The following is a 25296-nucleotide window of genomic DNA, read 5'->3' on the forward strand; positions in this document are numbered from 1 at the left end:
TGAAGTCTGCTTTCTCCATTTGCATCTACTTGCCAGTGATCAAAAGTTTCCCAGTCCTAAAAATCCGTTTAGTCACCCAGCTGACATTCATCTCTCCCAAGGATTGCAGTCGGCCCACATTCACAGCAGTCATTTCTGGAGGGACTTCTATTAATGGCAAGAGTCAGTGCAGGAGGTTGACAACAGGATATTAAAAATCTTAATCAAGCTGTGGTGAATTCAGTCATCTGGCAGGGACTAAGAAGTCTTCAGTGACTGCAGCTGAGTACAGAAGGAGGTAGGAAGAGGACAGACAGCGAGAGACAAAGCAGAAGGGGAGAGATACAGAAAAAGATGGGTCTAAAACACCCCTGGAAATAAATTAATGCATCAGCACCTCCCTTAAGAGGTCATGAGTTCCGGCTGTAAGGTCTTATTTGTTTATGGAACACTTGGTACTTTCTGCTGAGGGCAGGGGCACTGAGAAATAGATCATTGCCTATCAGTAGGGTTAGGTCAGGGGACTGCAACCGAAATAGTGAGATGAGCCATTTTTTTTTCCAGATTCAGTCACAAAAATCAATCCTTCAAGAGCCGCAGTGCATGTGAACACGAGACTGTCCTTCATAAATAATGTCAAACCGTACTTCTTGTCACCCCTATTTTAAGAATAGCGCACACAATGATTTGGACCAGTTAGAAAGTTAAGTTATCCCCACCCCCCACCCCGCCTCCAGGCTCTACCCTCATCAGCCCCCAAATCTGCACCCCCCTGGCTTAACCCCTCTCAGCCTCAAATTGCCCTCCCCAAACCCCAGGTTTAACCCCTTCATCCCCAATCCACTCTGACCCCATCTCCAGGACTTACCTGCCTCAGCCCATGAGGCCTGCAAGCTGCCGCTGCCCCACCCTGCCACCAACTTCTCTGCCTGGCTGCGCAGCTCTGTCAGGGCAGGCTTGGCCACCCCTCCCTCCAGCTCTCCTGCAGGCTGACTTCTCCCACGTGGAGCCCTGCCAGCTTTCTCTCCCAGGGCTCCCTGCCCTGCTGGCTCCCCCCCCACCCCCGCCAACTGCAGCTAACAGCTCAGCCTCCAGAGCCACATGAGGAGCCAGCGGCGGCAGCACTTGGAGCCACAAGTGGCTCCTTAAAGAGTCGCATGCGGCTCTGGAGGCACAGGTTGCCGACCCCTAAGTTAGGTTAACAGGAAACACCTGTGAGCTTGGAGAAGAGTGGGGAGTCACTAGGAGGAATCCACAGCTTAAGATAGTACAGATACACCCTCCCCCCATCTTCTCTTTTTTCTCTTGGTGGGAAGGAGCGTGGGGGAGAGGAGTGGGAGGGTTTTGTAGGGATTTGAAGACTGGTCTGATGAGGCTTTGTCCTTGCTACTCTTGCTAGCATCCTTCATGGAACTCTCTTGACATTACAGTTACTTGCTTTAAGCCAACTTGTGATATCTAGTTTATAAAATATGGGCCATAAGAGCTTCTTTGTCTTTTTGAGGCAACGTGAAGATCTCTCCTCATGCCATGACAGGCAAAATCTACCTTCCAAGAAAATATTTTTTGTTTTCTTAATGGGCATGTCTTGTTTAGAATAATGCAATGCTTCAGCCCAGGCAAAATGTCATTCAGTTAATGGGAACACAGCTCTCACTACAGAAGAGAGCACACCAGGATGACAGAGTGGCCCAGTTGGAGGCAAGAACCTGATTTAGTCTAAAACTCTTTTGAAATGCTGGTCGACTTGGTCAGGATGAGAATCTGACAGAATCAGACATCCAACACTTTCCGCTTTGGATGAACACTGGAATGAGCACAGAGAGCCTGCCAGCCCCGTGTGTCATAATGCAGCAGACTAATAACAAGAGCCTTGCAAATCTGCCGCTATCCACTTTATATCTGCGGATGTCAGCCTGGAGATTCATGGATCGTTTTTGGAGACACAGATTCAGATACAAATTTTGTATTTGCTCAAAGATCTACTAATGGCCCATCTGCCAGGATAATCTGTCTCCAACAGTGGCCAGTGCTGGATGCTCCAGAAGAAAATATAAATGTCCTACTGTGCAATGATATGCTGTGATGACACCAGCTTGTGGTCAGTTTACACCATAAATCACCATTAGCATCTGATCTTAGCTAGGATAACAGCAGATAGTATTATTATGCACAAGCATAATATTCATACTAATTTGCACATGTAAATTAAGCAGCGTGGGCCAAATTACTACTTGGTGTCACCCTATGAGCATATCTGCATCAGTTACCTCCTCTATGAAATGGTAATAATGATGTTTCCCCAGTTTTTCCAAGCACTTTAACAGTGATGGGAAAAGAGGCGTATAGAAGTGTAAAATGTGAATAGCCAGAATTACAATACATGGATAATTATGTTAATTTAACACAGAGGAGTGATGAGAATTTGATTAATATTAGCAATGTGGTTGGATATTGTTGGGCTGGAAAGCCTTAGAAAAGTAGCATTGTATTACTTTTCTTCCCAAACATACCACAATCCAAATTGCACAGCACCCCCACTCTGTGTGTGCATGCGTGCGCACGCACACACACAAACACACACAAACACACACACACACCACTGTTTTTACATGTCTACATATTGCATATCCAGTTTCATCATCTGTTCTCAACAATTAGCCCTCCCACCCCGCACCACACACGTCTTTTTATTATCATCTGTTATTTTATGGCACTTGTAAGTGCAAGGTGCTCAACAGACAAGTCATGTTTCCTGTTCCAAGGTGTCCAAAACAAGACAACAAGTGGCCAGTGTGCACAAAAACCAGAGAGGGATACAGGGAAGGGAGGAGTGCCACATATACCAAGCAGGCATAATCAAGAATGCACACAGCCATCTTACAGTGAGTGTGACAGTATAAGGAGTCACATCTGAAATGTATTTGTTTTTCTAGCAGACATAAGGTGGGTTGGAAGTTGGGCAACACGAAAGGCTGAGACAGGAAGGAACGTCTTCCCCTTTGAAGGATATCAGTGACTATGATCCAGGTTCTGCCTCCTTCCATCTGGTAGTGCTTCTCTATGAGGGTCGTCCCATTGATTTCACGAGGCTGTTTGCTTACTGAGATGTGTTCAGTGCACACAAGCATAGCAGATTTGAACCCGTGGAAGTGGGGTGGTAATACTACACATAGCTCTGTGATGTCCACAAGTGCTGCATTCAAGCCATTTACATTGCAGTCTGAAAGTCCTACAGTCATTTAGGAAAGGCAGGAATTTACAAGGAGGTTTTTGTGGCCACATACTACATACAATCTTCTTTGTTTTGAAAGGGAAGCTACCGTCCGGAGTTTGTGTCTTCCTGATTTTCCTGAGCCTGCAGAGGTGGTGTGGAAATACTTGGACCTTTCCACTTTCTTCCTTCTCTATCTTTTGCCCCTTCTGATTATCACCATCACCTACGCCCACCTGGCCAAGAAGCTGTGGCTGCGCAATGCCATTGGGGACATCACCACACAGCAGTACATTACTCACCACAAGAATAAGAAGAAGAGCATCAAGATGCTGGTGTTGGTTGTGGTGGTCTTTGCTATCTGCTGGTTCCCACTCAACTGTTACGTAGTGCTTATCTCCAGCCTGGGCATCAAGACAAAAAACTCCCTCTATTTCACTCTACACTGGTTTGCCATGAGCAGCACTTGCTATAATCCCTTCATCTACTGCTGGCTGAATGAGAGCTTTCGCTCAGAGCTCAAGTCCTTACTCAGCATGTGCCAGAAGGTACCACGAACACAGGACAACATGTTACCGGCTGTGGTCATGGCCTATCGAGATGCATGGATCGAGCAAACCAGGTACAAGCAGAGGCCTTTCTCACAGACCACTCGCTCCACCACAAATGTGCAGACAGTCAACACAGATTTGTGAGGTGGCGAGACAAGGTGAGTTCACAAGGTTGGTGGCAAAGGGCTTTGTTTATGATGCATCATTCAAGTCAATTGGTGGGGGTAGAGGAGCTCAATATGCCAGGACACGAGAGACAATGGATATTGTTGATCTGGAGGCATAAACAAGAAAAAGGGAGATGTGATGGGGCTTGCCAAGCCTTCAGTGCACCCTGCTGTAGGTATCACTGGTCTGACAGCCCCTGTCTAGATGCTCAGGTACTAATGAGACTTGATTCTTCAGTGACTTGTACGGTCTGGCAATAAGTGGGGGAGCGGGGTACAGGTGAAAGTTTTTACAGTCTTTCCTTCTGGTATCATTTCTGTTGCTCTCTTCTAGACTTCCTTTGGTTTGTTCCCAACTTTCCTAGATTTTGGCATCAAGAACTGGAGCCAGGCCAGGTAACTCAAGCCCCTCCAGCTGCTGGGTTTTGGCAACGGGGTTGGGGACAGTTGAGAGCAGCCCCTGGCCCATGTCTGCAGCTCCTCTCAGCCACACATGTGGCTTTTACCCCACCCTGGCTTCTTGGCTGGCCTGAGAGTGGGGTGTTGAGGGCCATGCAAGAGCCATGCAGGCAGCTTTGGGGAGCCATATACCCTTTTTCTGCCAGGGGCTGCTCTCAGGTGTCCCCATCCCAGGCAGGCAGAGCAACCCAGGCTCCCTTGATTAGCTCTGGCTTCTAGCTTGGCTGGGGAGGACAGGACCAGTGTTCCCTCCAATTTCTTCCGTCCATGGGAAGAATAAATTTTATTGTGTACCTCTAGGCATGGGTGGATGTGCACCACCAGTAGACACACATGCTGCCGGCTGGGGGCACTCTGCCAGTCATCTGGGCTGCCCCTGAATCTCGCCTGGGTGCCCACCCAAGTGCTCAGTTTACAGGGAACACTGGGCAGGACCTCCAGGGGAAGAGGAGAGGAAGAGGATCGGTACCGTGGCAAAAAGGAGGAGGGCTATGGCCCAATCACCGCACCCCTTCTAAACACCCTACCTCAAGCTTATCCATCACCCAATGGATGCTAATACTAAACAACAACGGCAGCCTTGCCGTAGTCCTGTGGAAATAGAAAGCTACACCATGGGCTTGCTATGGGCACGAATACATTTATTATTCATACAGTGGCACAGATATCTAGGTCACAATCCTGGCAAAAGAACATGAAATGCTGTTTTTTATGTCTTACCATCCCTAAGCACCTGGAAAGCTACCAGAAATGTGCCTGCTACAGGGATAACCCACTCGAGCAGAGCAGCCACCTTTGTGAAGGAACATGGCAGCTGCTTAACAGCTTGTAACACCACTGCCAAAAGGTTACGCCAGAAAGGGAGTAAGGCCCCATTTGAAACTGAAGGGAAAATTAGGTAACCAGAATATATTTATCTGAGCTAGAACTTCACCAGGACACCAGTGCAACAATGAATTGAACACAGGATTAGATATTAAGGACCCCTAAGCAGCCCTGGCACTGACTTGTTACGTGGCTTTGGGCATTAGCTCTAGTAGGGTTGCACCTCAGGCACGGACATAGAAGTCAACTGCAGGTAAGCAATTTTATCTATGCCAGTTGGGTACCTAAAAATCAGTGTATCTGCGTTCGGCTAACTTGTCTGTCTTTACAGGAGGAGGTCGATGGGAGAGTGTCTCCCATCAACCTCCCATACTCCTTGTGTCTCACGAGGAATAAGGGAGCCGACTGTGACCCCTGAGAGCTCAGCTTCGTGCACGTGCAAAGTTTAACCCAGGAAGACTGACCCTGAGTGGGTCTATCTTCTACGGTAGACTAGATAAGCCCTGAAGAAGACAGTTTGACCTGGCAATGAGAAATCACTTGAAAAGTTTGATGATGACAGTGATGCAGGAAGCCAAAAGGAATCTAAGGCAGGGAAGAAATAGGACAGAGGCTGGGATTTTCACTGCAACTCTTATGCAAAGTGCACAGGCAGTTTAATAATGGAATCCTGCTGCCAATTCTGGGGTCAACCTTCTAAGAAAGATGTTGAAATGATAGGAAGGAAGGAAGTGAGGAGAAAAGCCAGCAAAATAATTTGAGGGCAGGAAAAAAAATGCTTTTCTGGGCAATTCACAGAGGAAAATCTCTTTAGTTAACAAAAAGAAGAGCAAGTTATGAGCTGGTTTGTGCATTTGTACCTTCAGGGGAAGGACTATACCAGGTACTTGACTGCTTTTTGTTTTGATAGTGTATAGACTAGCACAGCTTACTCTCTGTTACTATTCACCAGGTACTTAAGAGTTTATTTTAGCAGAGAAGGGCATAATAAGGCGGATGGCTAGACATTAAAGCCAGCTTTTATAAGAGGGTGATTTAACCATTAGAACAAACAACCCAGGAAAGTGGAGATTCTCTATCTCTTGAAATCTCGACATCAAGGCTGGATGCCTTTCAGGAGAAGTGCTTCAGTCCAACTCAAGGTCTTGGTCTCAATCATGGATGAATTTCTGTGGCATGTGCAGGCCTGCAAAAAGAGAGGGGACTAAGGGGTCAGTTGCCCTGGGGCCTGGCAATTCAAAGCGGTCCAGGGCTCCTGGCCACTGCTCCACAATTCTAGCTATGGCAATTGCATAGCTAGAATCAACTTATCTGCAATCAGTTTAGCTGGCCGTCCACACAGAGAGAAGTTGACAGGAGAAATTCTCCTGTCGACCTCCCTTACTTCTCACGATATTGAGGGATACAGGGATTGACTGCTGACCCCAGATCGTTTGATTTCCTGCGTCCCTACCAGACATGCAAAACTGAACTCCGGAAGATTGACCCTGAATGAGTTGGTCTTCCCTATAGTATAGGCAGCCTCTGTGGGCCTCTGAGCAAAGTGGAGGGGTGGCTGTATGCTCCTGGAAGGGGCAGGGCCTTGGCTGGAAGGGGTGGAGCCAGGGGCAGCCAGCCCTCTGCACCAGCCAGAACATGGCACACCCAGCCCTCAGAACTGCACAGAGTGCATGGGGTAGTGCTCTGATGGCAATGCAAAGGGCCCAGGCTAGAATAGTCCAGTGGATAGACAGGGTACAGCCCTGGAAGTCAGATGACCTGAGTTTTACTCCCAGCTCTGCCATTGCCCAGTTTCCTGACTGTGAGCAAGCCACAACTTCTCTGTGCCTGTGCCTCAATTTCCACATCTGTAAAATGGGGATAATTACATTTACCCGTCTCCGAGTTACGTTTGGCACTTCTCACTTGTAGAGAACTGAGCAGCAGCAGCAAATGGAGTTCTTCCTAAAATCATCACAGGGTACTTCACACTGGAATTAATTAATATTTATCTGTACACAGGCAACATCTGCAACTGTTCACATATTTAGGCACAGTCCCTGCCCTGAAGATATAAGAACTTCATTGAAGTATTCAAATTTCTTAAAAAGCAATCACAATTAAAACCAATTACACTTAAATGGCAAATGATATTTCACTTGCTTTTATTTATGTATATTTATATTTCATGTACTTCATTTGCTTTCCTGGGGGGGAGGGGCTCATTACTTTACAGTGAATAGCACTTAAGCGTCTATTAAAGAAATATTATTATCATTCTGCTTGGATGGGTATGAGGGCTGGATGTCGTCATACTGAGGAAACAAAATAGTTTTCTCTTTAACATGAAGCTCTGTGGAGACTTAATATTGGGGAGTCTAAAGAAAAATATTCTTCATTGGCTGCTTGATGAAGTTTGAGCTGTTGGCAGATATAAAAATACAAATGAGACTTGAGTGTTGCCAATGTGCTTCTCTTGGTCATGGAAGAAGACTGATTTGGAAATGAAATGGGATAGACAGCTACCTGCAGCAATAAACCAGGGAGTGAACAACCTCTAATAAACAGGCTTTAAATTTTAACAGCCTCAGAGTTGAGCTCACTGCTTAAAAATGTATAGTGGGTGACATGCACTAGGAGTAGCTCCTAAATATTTTTAAATACAAAATTTATTTTGGAAGGAAAAGCCTCTCCCTTTCGATTAGGAAGGGGCGCGAGGGACAGAATTACATATGCTGGTAGAAGAGATGGACAGTGCAAACTGAGAGATACATAGACTGACCTAGAGAGGGCTCAATATTCCTGACATTCTCCAAGCCTGGAGACTTTTCTCCTTTGGATTATCATCAATGTAACTTCTAACCATAAACAAAAATGTTCTCTTAAATTCTAGCTCAAAAATCACATGCTGTAAAACCTGTTGTTTGAATCCACGAGCTTGGAGTGGTCAGATGTCATATCCTCTGAAAATATAATCAGCAAAGGAAATTGCTCTAGTGACAGATAATCTGTGGTGATGCATGGTCTGAAAGTGGAGATTGAGAAAGTAGATGAGGATTCTGCAGGTACTGGAGTAGAATAGTAAAGCCAGAAAAAAAACAGATTTCCCTCCCTTGAATATTTGACCTGAAACTTTTCTAAAGCCCCCAACTTGGTCAACTGCCGTCTTCTGTCCAGGGAATGCTTTTCCAGTAGCTGTCCCCATATCCTGGTCCTCTGGTTGCAAATACAGTCTATCACAGACCCTGAGGCTGTTTAATTTTGCTAATAGTGACAGGGTTCAACATCTGTGTCTTGTGCAATTTTCTTTAAATGACAGTTCATCTTTGTTCTCTCTCTGAGTAAATCTGCCTGCTGAAGACTCTTAATAAACAGCCAATAAGATTGTATCAGTGAAGGACTCAGGTTTCAAGTGCAATCTACTATATTATAAATCCTGAATGCCAGTTTCATTAGGAAGGTTTATTAAAAAATGAGAGCATGGTGGAGAGAAGGTGAGGCTGCAATATGTGTTTATATTAGCACAGGTAGTTTTGTTTGTTTCAAACTCTCAGAAAAAATGTTCACAGGATGGCCTAACTGCCTGGCTGTGTGCAGAATCTGTCACCACAAACTCATCACCTCCGTGATCACAAAGTCAGAAATGAAAACAAAATGGAAGAAAAAATTCCCCAACTTATCAGCAAGAAAAGAAGGAAAGGACATGCTTTTGCCCTGTGCCGCAGCAGTAAAGTTAGAAGGAACATCTATACTGACTCTCAAGAGTGATCTGAAAGAGCTCCCTTGGTAGGCAAAGCCTAACATCCTAGGATTCCTGCAGGCATTACTTGTACACCACGGAGTCATAGAAATCAAGGCCCAAAGGGACCAGCAGAACATCTTAGCTACATCTACACAAGAAGCTTCTGTCGACAAAAGTCACTGTCGGAAGGGATTTCCTGGCAAAACTTCTGTCGACAGATTGCATCTACACATAGCAGATCAAAAGAGCAGTCTGCTCTGTTGACAGAGAGCAGCCAGACTGCCCGGCCCTCTCTCAACAGAATGGCTGACCGGAAGTGCTGCAAGCCCGGCTGCCCAGTGAACCAGAAGCCCTCTCTGTCGACAGAAGAGACCCGATGCAGCTGCAGAGCTGTTTTGTCGACAGAACACTATCAAGAAAAGCCTCATACCTGAACAGAAGGAGGTATAATGCTGCCGGCAGATAAGCTGGGTTTTGTCAACAAACTGTTGACAAAGCACATTTTGCATGTAGACACTCTGTGGTTTTTCCCCACAAAAGCCTGGTTTTGCCAGGAAAAGCCTCTCATGTAGATGTAGCCCTGCTGTCTGCAGCAGGCCACCAGCACTGCCCAGCACCTGCATGCTAAGTCCAACAACCAAAATTAGAGCAAGGTATCATAGCAGGGACGGGGAACCTATACCCTGCAGTGCAGATCTGGCCCATGGCTTGCCTGGATCCAGCCCCGAGGCTTGGAGTTCCCTTCCTCACAGCATCTGGCCTGCTGTAAAGTGGGAGGTGTGAATCCCCAAGACTTGTGGGCCACAGTCAGACAAGCTGGGGCCAGATACGGTCCTCAGGCTCTGCCTGGCAGGAGGAAAGTAGCAGCTCAAGGAAGCATGGGCTCTCTCTCTCTCTCTCTCTCTCTCTCACACACACACCCTCTGATTGGCCAGCATTGCAGCCCATATGAGCAGCTGGGGGTGTTGCCTGGGAGCAGCAGGGAAAATGAAGCCCTCTGTACCCTGGGAGAGTTGCGCAGATAAGTGCCCAGACCCCACACCTACATTCCGCTCTTAAACTCCCTCCTGTCTGTACCCCACCAGCCTGCTCCTCCACCCTCTCTCCCACCCAGACCCTGCACCTCCTGCCTCTCCTGCACATCCTCCTGGCCAGATACCCAACCCCTAGCTCGCTCCTGCACCTCCTCCCTCTCAGACCCCACACCCCAGCCCTCTTCTGCACCTTCCCTCCCAATCCAGGCCTTGCACCCTCTGCCTCTCCAGCCCCCACTCCTGCACCCTCCTCCCACCGTGTTACAGCCTTCAGGAGACAAAACCATTAGGTGCCGCAAGCAAAGAATACAGGGGGCTGAGGTGAACCATCCCTACAATTAAAGTACAGAATTATTCCATTATCTTCTGATACAGAGTCCTAATTGAGTGATAAAAATACCAGTTAATGAATACCTTTGTTCATGCAGACAACCAGTTTAGGATCACCCATGATTCATGTGGTCCTGTAATTATCACAATTATTCAGATGACTATCCCATGAAAAATTTCACTTATCCTGAACATTTGCTGATTTGTAATACAGGCTTATTCTTCAGAAAATCCATGTCAGATGGACATGTTCATTGTTTGTCAGTCTTCGTTGCCTTGCCTCAAAGTTTTCCGACCTTCATCATGGCACAGAAATAAGGTCATGCGATTTGGAATTCATACTAATCTAGGCAAACATTTCACAAACAACCAAAAGTCAATGGGAGTTGAGATTTTAACTACTATCTGTGCCTTTGAAAATCTCCCCACGGTCAATTAATATGTAACTACGCTAAACTCTTTCATATCCGGCATTGTATCATCCAGAACTCGCAAATAACCAGCATTTTAATCATAATTAAATTATAGTCACATTTTCCATAAATACAATATAGTGAAAGAAATACAAATACAGCAAATACAGTATAAGTTTAAAGTGTACAATACTACTGTTGTTCGTAAATAAAGTACTCTACGTACATTTGTTTCTTATCTAATCTTTTTTTTTTCTTTTGTGTTATGTGATTGTAACCTTTGAAATTTCTTTCCCATTCCTCTCCACAGTTTATCATCTCCACAGATCGCCTCATGTCTGACATAAGCTGTAAATCCTTTGGAGCGGGGACCATCTTTTTCTATAGGTTTTGTAAAAAATTCCGTTGTGCCTGGAGGTACTATGAAATAGTCATTGCAGCCACACTAATATTAGCATCTTTCCTATGAAATACAGAACTGGGGACCTGAATAGTTGTGATTCTTAAAAGAACATAAAAGCACTTTTTACTGTCAGTTCAGTGTTGGCCTCAGTCCTCTGATCAAATTACAATTCCCATGATTACGTTGTGCCTGCCCTAAACTCCCCTATGTAATTTAAACTACACAAGTTATTCTTCACTACTCTTGCTTCAGACTGTTCAGCAGTATTGTTGGCATAGAACAGCTGCTGTGGTCTGCCCAAGAAACATCTTTTCAGTGAGAAATCTTCATAGAGAGTCATAAAATAACTTGACATTCTTCCAGCTGAACAGATGCTATGGGAATGCTACAGTTATCAATTTTAGCTGCCTGGGTATTTAAAGATATTTGATGCTCATCTACATTTGTTTTCTTGGCCCTTTTTAAATATTCCTTATCTATTTGAATTGCTTCACGTTACCTTTTGAAAGAATAACATACCTCTTTCTCTTATGGGTAGACTGTCTACTTTGTTTCCTTCTGGTTTACCAGCTCTGCCATTACACGCAGCCGCCTCTTTTCCCTGGATTTGTCACCAAGAGCGGCTCTTATTGCCGAGATTGCTTCCCTAGACATGTGTATGCTAATCATGTGCTCTATTAGATCAAATACTTTGTTCTCTGTTACAGTAATTACTGGTGCCTGCATGGGACTGAGAACCCACCAGGCTTTCCCCAATGCCAGAGGCTTCTGTATCCCTTGAAGGTGTCCCTATTAAGACAGCAAATAAAGAAGATGAAATGGATAGCAGCAATTCTCTCATATTTAGGTTACCGATAGAATGCGGGGTAGAAAAGTGTAAGTTGGCCAGTGTGATTAGTCAGAGTGGCAAGAAATTGTAGTGACACACAACACAACTGCATGCACTAAGCAGGTTATAATAATTTATTTATCTTTTACATGGGTCTGAAGTTCTGAAAAATACAAGGAATTTGCCCTTCCTAGCAAGCTCTGAATCAACACAGTTAGTAAAACACATTCCTAACATTTAAGCATGTGATCTGGGGAGGACTAATCATGTGCTTAATCACCTTGCTGAACTGGGACCTTAAGCAATTTTGTATCCAAAATCAAGATTCACCACTGTTGGGCCCAAAAGTGAATCTTTCAGGTAAGGATAATCGTTGACTTTGTCCAGCGCTCAGCCGACCAGGGGCTCCAAACTTGAGGCACTCAAAACTGGCTGGGCTGTAGATGTTACCACATATGCATGTTTCACAATAAAAATAATATTCTCCCTTTACTTTTGGGAGCAGGCTGGGTATTTTTGTTCAGATTTTCAGATACTAGAAATGGGGTGATGAAGCATTCCCATCATGTTCAGAGATTCCAAGGCCAGAAGGGACCGTTAACATCAACTACTCTGGGTCTGTGTATAACAGGGACCAGAGAACTGCCTCAAAATAATTTTTAAAGGAAATCTCATAGAAAAACATTCAAGTTTAGTTTTAAAATAGTCAGTGATGGAGAATCCACCCTACCCTTTAGTAAGCTGTTTCTATGGTTAAATATCCTCAAGTTGCTATTTATCTAATGAAGCAGGTCTTTGCCCACAAAAGCTTATGCTCCAAAATATTTGTTAGTCTAGAAGGTGCCACAGGCTTTCTTGTTGTTTTTGCAGATACAGACTAACACAGCTACCTCTCTGATACTTTTCCCCATCTGAGTGTGACACTAACAGACCTGGGGTTGCTGGCACCAGGGATAGAACCTGTAGGCACAGGGTCTAAAGACCTGCATTCTACTACATGAGCTAAAGGCCAGCTGGCTCTCAGACAAGGCCATAGAGCAGAGACTTCACTCACCCCAGATGAGGTCTCAGTGCCTCTGGGTACTACATGAGTTTAAACTTCAACTTCTAGCCATTGGATTATATCTCTCTGCTAAACTGATGAACCCATAATTAAATGTTTACGCCCCTTGTATAGACCAGCAAGACATCCCTGAACCTTCTCTAGCTTTAGATAAATAGATTGAGCTCTCTGTCTCTGTCATGATAAAGCAGGGTTTCTAATCCATCAGTCATTCCCATGGCTCTCTGAACCCTGTTCAGTTTGGCAACATCCTTCTTGAAGTGTGGACACTTCTCAGAAATGCTTCCAGTTCCATGTGCAGGGCCAGGTAGGCAGGCAGAACTTCAGAGTCTCAATGCATGGATGAGACAATGATGTAGGGAAGAAGCGTTTAGATTTATTAGGAACTGGGGACACTTTTGGGGTAGGGGAAGCCTATGTAGGAAGGATGGGCTCCACCTAAACCAAGGTGGATCCAGGCTGCTGGCATTAAACATTAAAAAGGTCGTAGAGCAGTGTTTAAACTAAGAGATGGGGGAAAGCCGATTGGTGCAGAGAAGCATGTCGGTCGGACGGAGACTTCTTTTAGGCGAGACTCCATTGATAGAGATTCTCTAGAATTCAGTCAGAAAGAGAAGAAGGGAGATGATAAAGTATGGGCCAGATCAGAAGAGAAAAAAATCACATATAGAAGAATCCAATACGTCAGGGAAGGGAAGGCATATGAATAGTGGTAGTTTTTTAAAGTGTTTTTACACAGATGCTAGAAGTCTGTCGAATAAGATGGGTGAATTAGAGTACCTTATATCAAAGGAGGAGATTGACGTAATCGGCATCACGGAAACCTGGTGGAATAAGGACAATCAGTGGGACACTATCATACCGGGATATAATATATATCAGAAGGACAGAATGGGTCGAGCAGGTGGTGGAGTGGTACTGTATGTGAAAGATAATATAGAATCAAATGAAATAAAAATCCTAAATGAATCAAAATGTTCCATAGAAGCACTATGGATAGCAATTCCTTCCTCTGATGGGAATATAGCACTAGGGATATATTATCGACCACCTGACCAGGACAGTGATAGCGATGCTGAAATGCTAAGGGAGATTAGAGAGGCTATCAAAATAAAAAACTAAGTAATAATGGGGGATTTCAATTATCCCCATATTGACTGGGTACATATCACTTCAGGAAGGGATTCAGAGAGAAAATTTCTTGATACCTTAAATGAGTGCTTCTTGGAGCATCTAGTACAGGAACCCACCAGGGGAGAGGCAATTCTTGATTTAGTACTGAGTGGAACACAGGATCTGGTCCAAGAGGTAACTATTACAGGACTGCTTGGAAATAGTGACCATAACGTAATAACATTTAATATTCCTGTGTTGGGAAGAACACCGCAACAGTCCAACACTCTGGTATTTAATTTCAAAAAGGGGAATTACACAAAAATGAGGAAGTTAGTTAAACGGAAATTAACAGGTAGAGTAACTAGAGTAAAATCCCTGCAAGCTGCATGGAAACTTTTCAAAAACACCATATTAGAGGCCCAATTTAAATGTATACCCCAAATTAAAAAACACAGTAAGAGACCTAAAAAAGAGCCACCATGGCTTAACAACCATGTAAAAGAGGCAGTGAGAGATAAAAAGGCATCTTTTAAAAAGTGGAAGTCAAATCCTAGTGACAAAAATAGAAAGGAACAAACACTGCCAAATTAAATGTAAAAATGTAATAAGAAAAGCCAAAAAAGATTGAGGAACTGTTAGCCATAAATTCAAAAAACAATAGTAAAATGTTTTTTAAGTACATTAGAAGCAGGAAGCCTGCTAAAAAAGCAGTGGGGCCCCTGGACGATAGAGACATAAAAGAAGCAATCAAGGACAATAATGCCATTGCAGAAAAACTAAATGATTTCTTTGCTTCAGTCTTCACAGCTGAGGATTTTAGAGAGATTCCCAAATCTGAGCTGTCCTTTCTAGGTGACAAATCTGAGGAACTGTCCCAGATTGAAGTGTCATTAGAGGAGGTTTTGGAACTAATTGATAAGCTAAACAGTCACAAGTCTCTGGGACCGGATGGTATTCACCCAAGGGTTCTGAAAGAACTCCAATGTGAAATTGCGGAATTAGTAATGGTGGTTTGTAACCTATCCTTTAAATCAGCTTCAGTACCCAATGATTGGAAGACAGCTAATATAAATACCAATATTTAAAAAGGGCTCTAAAGGAGACCCTAGCAATTACAGACCAGTAAGTCTAAATGTCAGTACCAGGCAAATTAGTAGAAACAATAGTAAAGAATAAAATTGTCAGACACGTAGGAGAACATGATTTGTTGAGCAAAAGTCAACATGGTTTCTGTAAAAGGAAGTCATGTCTTACTAATCTATTAGAGTTCTTTGAAGGGGTTAACAAGCACGTGGACAGGGGGTATCCAGTAGACATAGTATACTTAGATTTCCAGAAAGCCTTTGACATGGTCCCTCACCAAAGGCTCTTATGTAAATATGGTGGGTCATGGGATAGGAGGAAAGATCTTTTCATGGATTGGGAACTGGTTAAAAGACAGGAAACAAAGGGTAGGAATAAATGGTAAATATTCACAATGGAAGGGGGTAACTAGTGGCATTCCCCAAGAGTCAGTCCTGGGACCAATCTTATTCAACTTATTCATCAATGATCTAGAGAAAGGGGTAAGCTGTGAGGTGGCAAAGTTTGCAGATAAACTGTTCAGGATAGTCAAAACCAAAGCAGACTGAAGAATTTCAAAAAGATCTCAGCAAACCGAGTGATTGGGCAGCAAAATGGCAAATAAAATTTAATGTGGGTAAGTGTAAGGTAATGCACATTGGGAAAAATAACCCCAATTATACATACAATAGGATGGGGGAAAATTTAGCTACAACAGATCAGGAAAGGGATCCTGGAATTTTAGTGGATAGTTCTCTGAAAACATCCACGCAGTGTGCAGCGGCAGTCAGTAAAGCAAATAGGATGTTAGGAATAATTAAAAAAAGGGATAGCAAATAAGACAAAGAATATCTTACTTGCCTTGTATAAAACTATGATACTCCCACATCTTGAGTACTGTGTGCAGATGTGGTCTCCTCACCTCAGAAAAGATATATTGGCATTAGAAAAGGTTCAGTAAAGGGCAACTAAAATGATTAAGGGTTTGGAATGAGTCCCATATGAGTAGAGGCTAGAGAGACTGGGACTTTTCAGTGTAGAAAAGAGGAGACTGAGGAGCAATACAATAGAGGTATATAAAATCATGAATGGTGTGGAGAAAGTGAATAAAGAACATTTATTTACTTGTTCCCATAATATAAGAACTAGAGGACACCAAATGAAATTAATGGGCAGCAGGTTCAAAACTAATAAAATAAGGTTTTTCTTCACAGCGCACAGTCAACCTGTGGAACTCCTCACCAGAGGACGCTGTGAAGGCCAGGGCTCTAAAGCTGCGTCTACATGTGCACGCTACTTCGAAGTAGCGGCACCAACTTCGAAATAGCGCCCGTCGCGTCTACATGCGTCGGGCGCTATTTCGAAGTTAACTTCGACGTTAGGCGGCGAGACGTCGAAGTCGCTAACCTCATGAGGAGATAGGAATAGCGCCCTACTTCGACGTTCAACGTTGAAGTAGGGACCGTGTAGACGATCCACGTCCCGCAACGTCGAAATTGCTGGGTCCTCCATGGCGGCCATCAGCTGGGGGGTTGAGAGATGCTCTCTCTCCAGCCCCTGCGGGGCTCTATGGTCACCGTGGGCAGCAGCCCTTAGCCCAGGGCTTCTGGCTGCTTCTGCGGCAGCTGGGGATCTATGCTGCAGGCACAGGGTCTGCAACCAGTTGTCAGCTCTGTGTATCTTGTGTTGTTTAGTGCAACTGTGTCTGGGAGGGGCCCTTTAAGGGAGCGGCTTGCTGTTGAGTCCGCCCTGTGACCCTGTCTGCAGCTGTGCCTGGCATCCCTATTTCGATGTGTGCTACTTTGACGTGTAGACGTTCCCTCGCTGCGCCTATTTCGATGTTGGGCTGAGCAACGTCAAAGTTGAACATCGACGTTGCCGGCCCTGGAGGATGTGTAGACGTTATTCATCGAAATAGACTATTTCGATGTCGCAACATCGAAATAAGCTATTTCGATGTTGGCTGCACGTGTAGACGTAGCCTAACAGAGTTTAAAAAAGAGCTCGATAAATATTTGGAGGTTAGGTCCATAGATGGCTATTAGCAAGGGGTAAGGTATAGTGACTAGCCTTTTGTCAAAGGCAGGAGATGGATGGCAGGAGACAAATCGCTTGATCATTGTCTTTGGTTCACCTCCTCTGGGCACCTGGCATTGGCTACTGTCGGCAGACAGGATACTGGGCTAGATGGACCTTTGGTCTGACCCAGGATGGCTGTTCTTATGACACCAGAACCAGACACTGTATTCCAGCAGCTATTACGCTCAGGCCAAATACAGGAGGAAGGATAATCTCTTTACTGCTGAGGTTCCCCTTTTTTATGCATCTATGGATTGCACTAGCCCTTTTAGCCATAGTGGTAGCCTTGGGAGCCTATGGTCAGCTGGTTATCTGCCCCAATGCCCAACTCTATTTCACTGTCACTGTTTCTCAGGATAGAGCTCTGGCTAGTTATCTCAGGTGGTGAAGATGGAGAGACAACTCCAAGAACTTTCTGGGATGATGATCACCATTCATTTAGAGTGGGGTGCCCTGTTTTGGCAAAGTACAACAGACCTTCATGGCCAAGTGTCAGAGCTTCTTTCTAGGTGGTGCAGTGCAGTAGAGCAAACCTTTTACGTCAGGCTCCACTTTTCATCCTTGCAATTAGCAGCCCCCACCCCCTGCCCCCAAATTGTCTGACATAATCCAAACCAATGGAAAGTTTGGTTATATTCATATATATAAAAACCTTTTGGCCCACATAAGAAAATAAGTTTGAAGAATGTAAATAGTAACGTATTTCAACATTTTTCATGAGATGGATGAGCCTGAGATCCAGCAATGTCATGCTGCGCCTCCCCTTAGGAAATTTCATGCCCACCCTGAGAGGGGGCCAGCCCCTCACTTTATGCACCCCTGCAGTAGGGCCTAGATTTTCAAGGAAGCGTGCAGCTCCGTAACACAGTTATCAGTCTTTTAAACTGGGGTTCTAGGGTGGTGGGGAGAAGTGTTCGAGGCCGTGATCCTGACCTTTGCCTGCTCTGCAGAAATAGTTTCGAGTTCTGTGCTTATGACACTTCTCAGTGATAAGTCATCTAAGCAAAAAGGTGATTTGGTGAATTAATCATTGCCACTCAAATACCAGAATTCCCCTCCTATACCCTAGTTTCAATAGAAGGCAAACATGTGGGACTGAAGTCTTGGTGTACTGTGTCTGTGCCAGAGAAAAAATATTGCCCATATGCTGCGATGCCTCAGTACATAAGGATTCAGAGAGATGTGTCTAATGATCAATTAACAACCTAGATTTATTAACACTAGCTCCAGCCAAATGAGTCTAATGGCCTGCAGCATAATTACTGATGAAATAGATAACGAGATGAGCTGCGGAGGATATTTGAATTTCACCAAAAAAGCAGGAAAAATGCCACCTTGATAAGGATAGCCCACCATGAATTAGAACTTAACCAATGAAGGAAAAAGAATATAGACATTAATCATCATTGCTCTTTGAATGTGAAGCAGTACCAAAGGCTTAATTCAAAGTCCATTAATGTCAATGGAAAGATTTTCAGTGGGCTTTGATTCAAGTCCCGGTGGAGCAAGTATCACAGGGGTCCCTGCAGGAAACCACACTGAATTTTTCACTAATGATCTAGAAGCAGGATTCAGCATAACAATATTTAGATTTGTGCCTGCTCAGAGGAAGGGAAGCAAACAGAGAAGCAGCTCAGAAGCACACTGCAGAGATTGAAACGGTGATGCTGGCTCTTTGCAGACAAATAAGCTGGGAGGGGTTGCAACTGCTTTGGAGGATAGGGTCAGAATTCAGAAAGATCTGGACAAACTGGAGAAAGGTCTGAGGCACATAGGATGAAGTTTAATAAGGACAAATGCAAAGTACTCTACATAGAGAGGACCAGTCAGTTTCACACATACAAAATGGGAAGGGTACTGCAGAAAGGACTCTAGGGGTCATAATGGACAACAAGCTAGGCGAGTCAATAGTGTGAACCTGTTGGGAAAAAAAATGATTCTGGGAAACATTAACAGAAGTTTTGTGAGCAAGAACTGAGAAGTAACTCTTCTGCTCTGTTCTGTACTGATTAAGCCTCAGTTGCAGTACTGTGTCCAGTTCTGGACTCCACATTTTAGGGAAGATGTGGAGAAATTGGAAACGGTCCAGAGAAGATCAACTAAAATTATTAGAGGTCTAGAAAAAAAATGACCTATGAGAGAAGATTAAAAGAATTGGGATTGTTTAGTTTGGAAAAGAGAAGGCTGAGAGGAGACATGATAGCAGCTCTTAAGTACCAATAAGGGTGTTACAAGAAGGAGTGAGAAAATTATTCTCCTTAGTCTCTGCTGATAGGACAACAAGCAATGGTCTTAAATTGCAGCAAGGTAGGTTTAAGTTGAACATTAGGAAAAAATTGCCATCTAACAGGGTGGTTAATTACAGGAATAAATTCCTAGGGTGGTTGAATCTCCATCAGTAGAGATATTTAAGAACAGGTTAGATATTTATCCTTGTTAGATATTTATCTAACAGGTGCTTTATCCTTCTGTGAGGGCAGAGAATGGGATTTGATGGGCTCAAGGTCCCTTCCAATTCTAGTGTTCTAGGAAATAAATAGCTCCCCACTGCAGAAGTGTCTTTCCGACCCAAGCTAATAAATAAATAAATATATAAAGTTGTTAGTCTTTAAGGTGCTGGAGGACTGCTTGCTTCGTCTCTCTCAAGTGAGGGCATCTTGCTCCACAGCTCACTACCTGAAAGGTAACGTTTGTTTTCCCCACATCATATATTCAACACCACATGTAATTTCAGCAACGCACTCTACATTTTTCAACTCTGCACTTTGGATGAAACCCCAGTTGGAAATCTCTGAAGGACACAAAGGCAGGTTTATTAAAACAAATGTAATTTAGTTCAGACGTTCCTTAGAGAAGCTAAATTCTAAAGGATGATCTGTTAGCTCTGAAAGCTCAGATATAGCAGAAAGCCAGATGAGCGGAACCTATTCAAATTCTATTCCCTCACCTCACGGCTATAACATATAGTTCCAACTCTCTGAATAGAGTGTCACTATATTCTTTTTGAATTTGTTCCACTGAAATCTTTGCATCCTTTTCATTCTCTCCCACTGCCTGCAGAATCTGCTGCACATCATTCCAAGCTTTGGTATTCTCCCTTTTCTTTGACATCTTCTATTTTTGCCGTTGGTTTGCTTATTAACCTTGTATTTCACTTTATCATTATTCAACCTAGGGCTGGGATAGAGGATGTAGCATAGTATTGTCTTCTTGATTGTTGCCTAATCCTCCTAGAGCATGAAGAACTTAGATACAGCCTTCAGAAGAGTCAAGGGAGTTCTTCTGGACCCACTCCTGACAGCTTGCTTAGCTGCAGGTCAGAACACTCAGTCCAGGTGTTTGTGAAGCTGTGTTTTATTATAGCTCAGTACATGTTTCTTTGTGTTCTTTAGCATCTATTTTCTGAAGAGGATTCATGGCCTTCCAGCACTGAGATACTAACAAAAAGCTTTGAAAAAAATCTGTATGGCAACCCAGGGATGGATGGAGCATCTGGGCCCAGTCCTGCTTTCTCTGAAGGCTATGGAGAAGACAGAGAGTTCAACACCCTGTTCTTAGTTGACCAGTTCCTGCTCCTGGGAGGTCCTTCTGCCATGGGTCAAGATTCTATTTTCCCAGCTAACTAAGGGATGAGTGGACAGCCCCAGTAGCCAGCCCTGTAGCAGAACGCTGTGTGTTCTCATGAGCTCAGCAAGAGCACTCCAACCTGACTGCAGTGCTCCTCCCGAGCACTTATATAAGCTGTAGTAAGTGGAGGGTTTAGTTCACTTTCAGTAATAACTCCTACCCTCACCTCAGCTCTGCTCGCAGCAGACAGCAGCACACATTCACCAGGACACTTCAGAGAGTTTCAACCTCGTCCGAGGGGACATCTGTCCCCAGAACCAAACCTCCACAAACTATCATAATTAGCAGCCAGAGATGCAGGACTGGAGTAACAAGGGGTCCAGAGCTGACATCTAAACCATGCTGATTGTCACGATAGAAATGCCATGGATTAAATTTAATTAAGTAGAACTGAAGTTTAATGAGAGGGCAGAATGAGAGAAATGTTCATAGCATCTGTATGTCTAAGCTTGGATTGCATCTCTTCCTGGCGCAAGTCATTGCTGTTAAGCCCTTTTGAAAACTGACACCACGTTTGTTCTTCAAGTTAAACCAAAAGGACAAATCTCTCACATTACCCTTCACACTGAAGATTCATTTAGTACATGTAAACAGTATTAGTCTAAATATTTGCAGTTTGTTTTCCCAGTAGCTAAGACTGATCTCTACTTCCCATTTCACCTGAACCAAACTACTTGCTCAATAAAGCAGTCAAGTAGCACTTTAAAGACTAACAAAATAATTTATTAGGTGAGCTTTCATGGGACAGATGTCTGTCCCACGAAAGCTCATCACCAAATAAATTATTTTGTTAGTCTTTAAAGTGCTACTTGACTGCTTTTTTGTTTTGATATTATATAGACTAGCATGGCTTTCTCTCTGTTACTTGCCCAATAAGGTGTCATTGTGAAATACAGAACCCACCCTCAGATGTAGCTTTCCAATATTAAATATTCACACAAAAAAGTTTCTCTTGTTGAAACTTATGGGAATTGTAGGTCTGTCTTTTGAGAGGGGAGTCTGTCTATTTAAGAAACTTGGCTTCTTTTAAAGACTGGTTGATCTCTATGATAGGCTTCATTGAGTCTCTTCAGTAGATAGGAAAATTGGATTTGTCACATGACACAGAGTCAGTGGTCCAGCTCTTTAGGTTTCCTGTGGCCAGTACAGGACACTTCAGGGGAATTTGTATAAAACCCTATTCCTGACATTTATGAAAAGCAGGAGTAGGCAATAATTTTTGATGGAGAGCCACTCCAAGAATTTGGTAAGTGGTTAAGGGCTACACTCTTCCATGGAGGTGTGGAGGTCTGGGAGGGAGGTTGGATGCAGAATGGAGCTTGGGGTAAGGGATTGGGATTCAGGAGGGGATGTGAGATTTAGGGGTGTGTTTGAGTGAAAGGTTGTGACCTGGGGCTGGAGACTGGATTGCAGTGTCTGGGAGGGAGTTGCGACCTGGAGCAGGGCTCCAAGAGGGGGTTGTAGGGGTTTGGGTTGTGACTGGGGGAGAGGATTAGGGTGCATGGTTTGGGACGGTTCTGTAACCTGGAGGAGGATGTAAGACGGGAAGCAGGGTCTGGGAGGGAGTATGGGGGCAGAAGGTGCAGGGCGAGGGGAGGACGGACCTGTGATGCCAGAGGCAGGCTCTAGCTGGGAGGCAGTTACATGGGCAGCTCCCGGCTAGCAGCCCAACTAGTTCCTTCGCCAGGGTCCCAGTCTTGCATGCCCCTGGCACTGGCCGCAGGGGCCACACACTGCTCTGAACACCGCAAGCTCTGAGGGGGGACCCTCCCATCCTGCAAACAGGCAGCTCCCATTGGCCAGAAACCATGGGCGCTGCAAAGTTTTGCTGGAGCGTAAAGCAGTATGCCACGCCTTCCCCTGCCCTCCCAGCAGGTGCCCAGCATTCAGGAAGATGCTCTGAGCAGCATGCAGGGGCCTGGCAGGCAGGGAACCTGGCAGAGGCTCACACAAGCCAACTCCAGCAGCTTGGGGAGCTGCATTCAACCCGCGGGCTGTATTTTGCCCACTTCTGGCATAAAGGAAGATTTTTTCTTAATAACTGTAAGTTAATGATTTCTTCATGGCCTGAAGCATGAAGGTTTGTATCCCCTCTGAATTATATATCCCATCTAGTGCATCTTTCAAGGCTCTTGTACAAATGTCTAATCCTGTAAACTTCTGGGTCTCAGTGCAGCATATGACCTGTATTCGAGTACCCAGCAACAACTCACAGCTTCATTGAAAAGAGATGACTGAAGGAAGAGTTTATCTACCCTCCAGGCTTTTGGCCTCCCCCCCTCTAGGAGAATTTCAGTAGCTAACCAGTAGTCAGCTCACATGTCTGCATTGTTTGAGAGTCCTGGGTATATTAGTCTTGTTGTGAAAAGGGGAAGACGAGGGAGGGAACCCCAAAGATTTGTCACTAACAATTGCTGCTTTTACTTTCTGTTCAGCCAGGATGAATGAATTTTGCATGTCTGGCAGGAATGCTGTGGACCAGACAGTGGAAGCTCCGGAGAGAACAAAAGAGGGGAATTACATTTTTGATCATGCCGAAGAAAGGAAAGAAGAGAGTCTAAACTAGTCGGGAGGAGAAAAGAATGGAATCAAGAGAGACAGGGATTCCCTTCAAAAGTTCTCCTCACTTTTTCTCCTGAGTTTTTGGGCCTTTTTACAAATCATAATGAAAGTCTTTAGAACTTTATATAAATGTTTGACAGGAGCTGTACAGGAGACAGGTGTTTCTCCCATTGACTTTGACCTGTCACATTTCCAGGACTGGCCTTGTGCAATGATCTCTGTGGTCTTTTCTGTCCCCATGCTGAGTTTTTCCATGTGGGTGTGGAATAAAGTTTATGTGCACTGAGACATGTGAATGTGCACCACAAGTTGAAACAAAACTTAGTTGTGGGCACTCTGTTAATCAGCTGGGGGACATCTCAATCTCTTCTGAGCAGCTGCACAAGCACACAGCTTACAGGGAACACTGGTCTTTTGCCTGTCTGAGTTACTGATCTATCCAGATATGTTTTGTTTTTTTTTCCCCCAAACTAAATCAATGGTGGAAATTAAAACTTCAGGATCCTGTCTGTTCTGTAGTGACCGTAATTCCCCAGGGAGATGGACTTTACTGCATCTCCCTGCTGTCATGACGACATGCTGCTTCCTAGTTACTGCATGGAGCTTCTGGTACAATTAAAACCCAGTTGATATTCACTGTCCCTGCGAATGTTTCCTCATCATTAGTCTGGGATTTTTAGTTAATAAACAAACAAACTGTGTTCCTCTTTTTTCTAATGGTAGCAAAGAAAATGGGCCTTAGAATAAATAGAAAGTTTGTACGTGTTATGTGAAATTATTAAAAAGGTGTCACGTCCCCAAGCCTGTCTGTTTAATCTGTCTATGGGTGTTAAAATCTACTGGTAGAACAAAGACACATGTGAGATCATCTAATTCAGATCCCAGAAGCAAGTCTGGATTACCGCATACAGAATGTTTTCTGGTAAAACTATGGCTCATTAAGTTTATATTGCATATATACCACTTAAAAAGCCAGCATTTGCCATAAAATCTGCTCTACTTTTGTGTTCTGAAAATGGGGCTGAACTTAATATGTACATTTATGTTCACTGGCATTTTCAGTTACGTTTTAATGTCTGCCATGAGAAGGACCCTACTGGAGTAGATAACTAATTATTTTCAGTGGATGTTAGGTGCCTCCAATATGAAAATCCCAATCTTAAAAGCTACAGTAAAATTCCGCTCTTGACTTAGAACAGTTGCTTGGCAGGTGAAATGTTGGATTGAACGTACTCTACAATGTCTTTTTATGTTTGTGTGACATACTGGGGCCCTGCTTCTGTAGCCTCCAACCTAGGCTGCTCACAAACAACCCTCAGCATGTAAGTGTGTAATGCAACCAGCCATATCTTGTTTCTCACCAGCCTTGGTTACACTACAGGGCGACCTCAACAACCCACCCTTCCTCGGGTTCTGAATCTTCTCCCAGAAACGTTTGTCCTGTACCACCCCTCTCCTGGACAATATGAAAATGTGTCAGTTATTTCTTTAAAGGAATAATATGTCAGTCTTATTTTGACTAGCTATCCAGATTCTTCACTTTACGTCCATTAGATTAACCAATGAAACACTTATTAACCTCAGAGAGAAATGTTGAGTACAAGTATAAAAATGTACACGCATGAAAGGCAGAAATGGTTACAAGATAAAACATTTACTGGTGCCTAACTTTGAGACTATATTAGATTCAAAGTCATGTTTCCTCACCCATGCTTCATCAGTCCGACCGACTTACTTCTTCAGGTCAGGACACCTCGCACAGAGTCCATCACCTGTCCCCTGATCTTTTCAGGTGCTAAGGCTATGATAGCCTTGGAGAGAGTGGGGGAGTCTCCTGGTGCATAAAATGCTATATGGGACCC

The 25296-nt window shown here is 44.1% G+C and overlaps 1 protein-coding gene across 5 annotated transcripts in view; it reads left to right on the forward strand.

Moving 5' to 3' along the window:
- LOC142020066 (G-protein coupled receptor 83-like) overlaps positions 1–24229 on the forward strand; it is a 37254-nt gene extending 13025 nt beyond the window's left edge. For 2 of the 5 annotated variants that reach the window (XM_075007648.1, XM_075007651.1), the window contains 2 exons: positions 3294–3902; positions 23308–24229. In XM_075007648.1, the coding sequence (XP_074863749.1) occupies positions 3294–3888 (595 nt within the window). In that variant the 3' untranslated portion in view covers positions 3889–3902; positions 23308–24229. Of the gene's footprint in view, positions 1–3293; positions 3903–4245; positions 4308–20637; positions 21603–23307 lie in introns of those variants that run through there. The other 3 variants (XR_012647268.1, XM_075007649.1, XM_075007650.1) reach the window with 3 other exon arrangements.
- Positions 24230–25296: the final 1067 nt, after the last annotated feature.

The sequence above is a fragment of the Carettochelys insculpta genome, chromosome 13 (assembly GCF_033958435.1).
Source record: "Carettochelys insculpta isolate YL-2023 chromosome 13, ASM3395843v1, whole genome shotgun sequence".
NCBI classification, from domain to species: Eukaryota; Metazoa; Chordata; order Testudines; family Carettochelyidae; genus Carettochelys; species Carettochelys insculpta.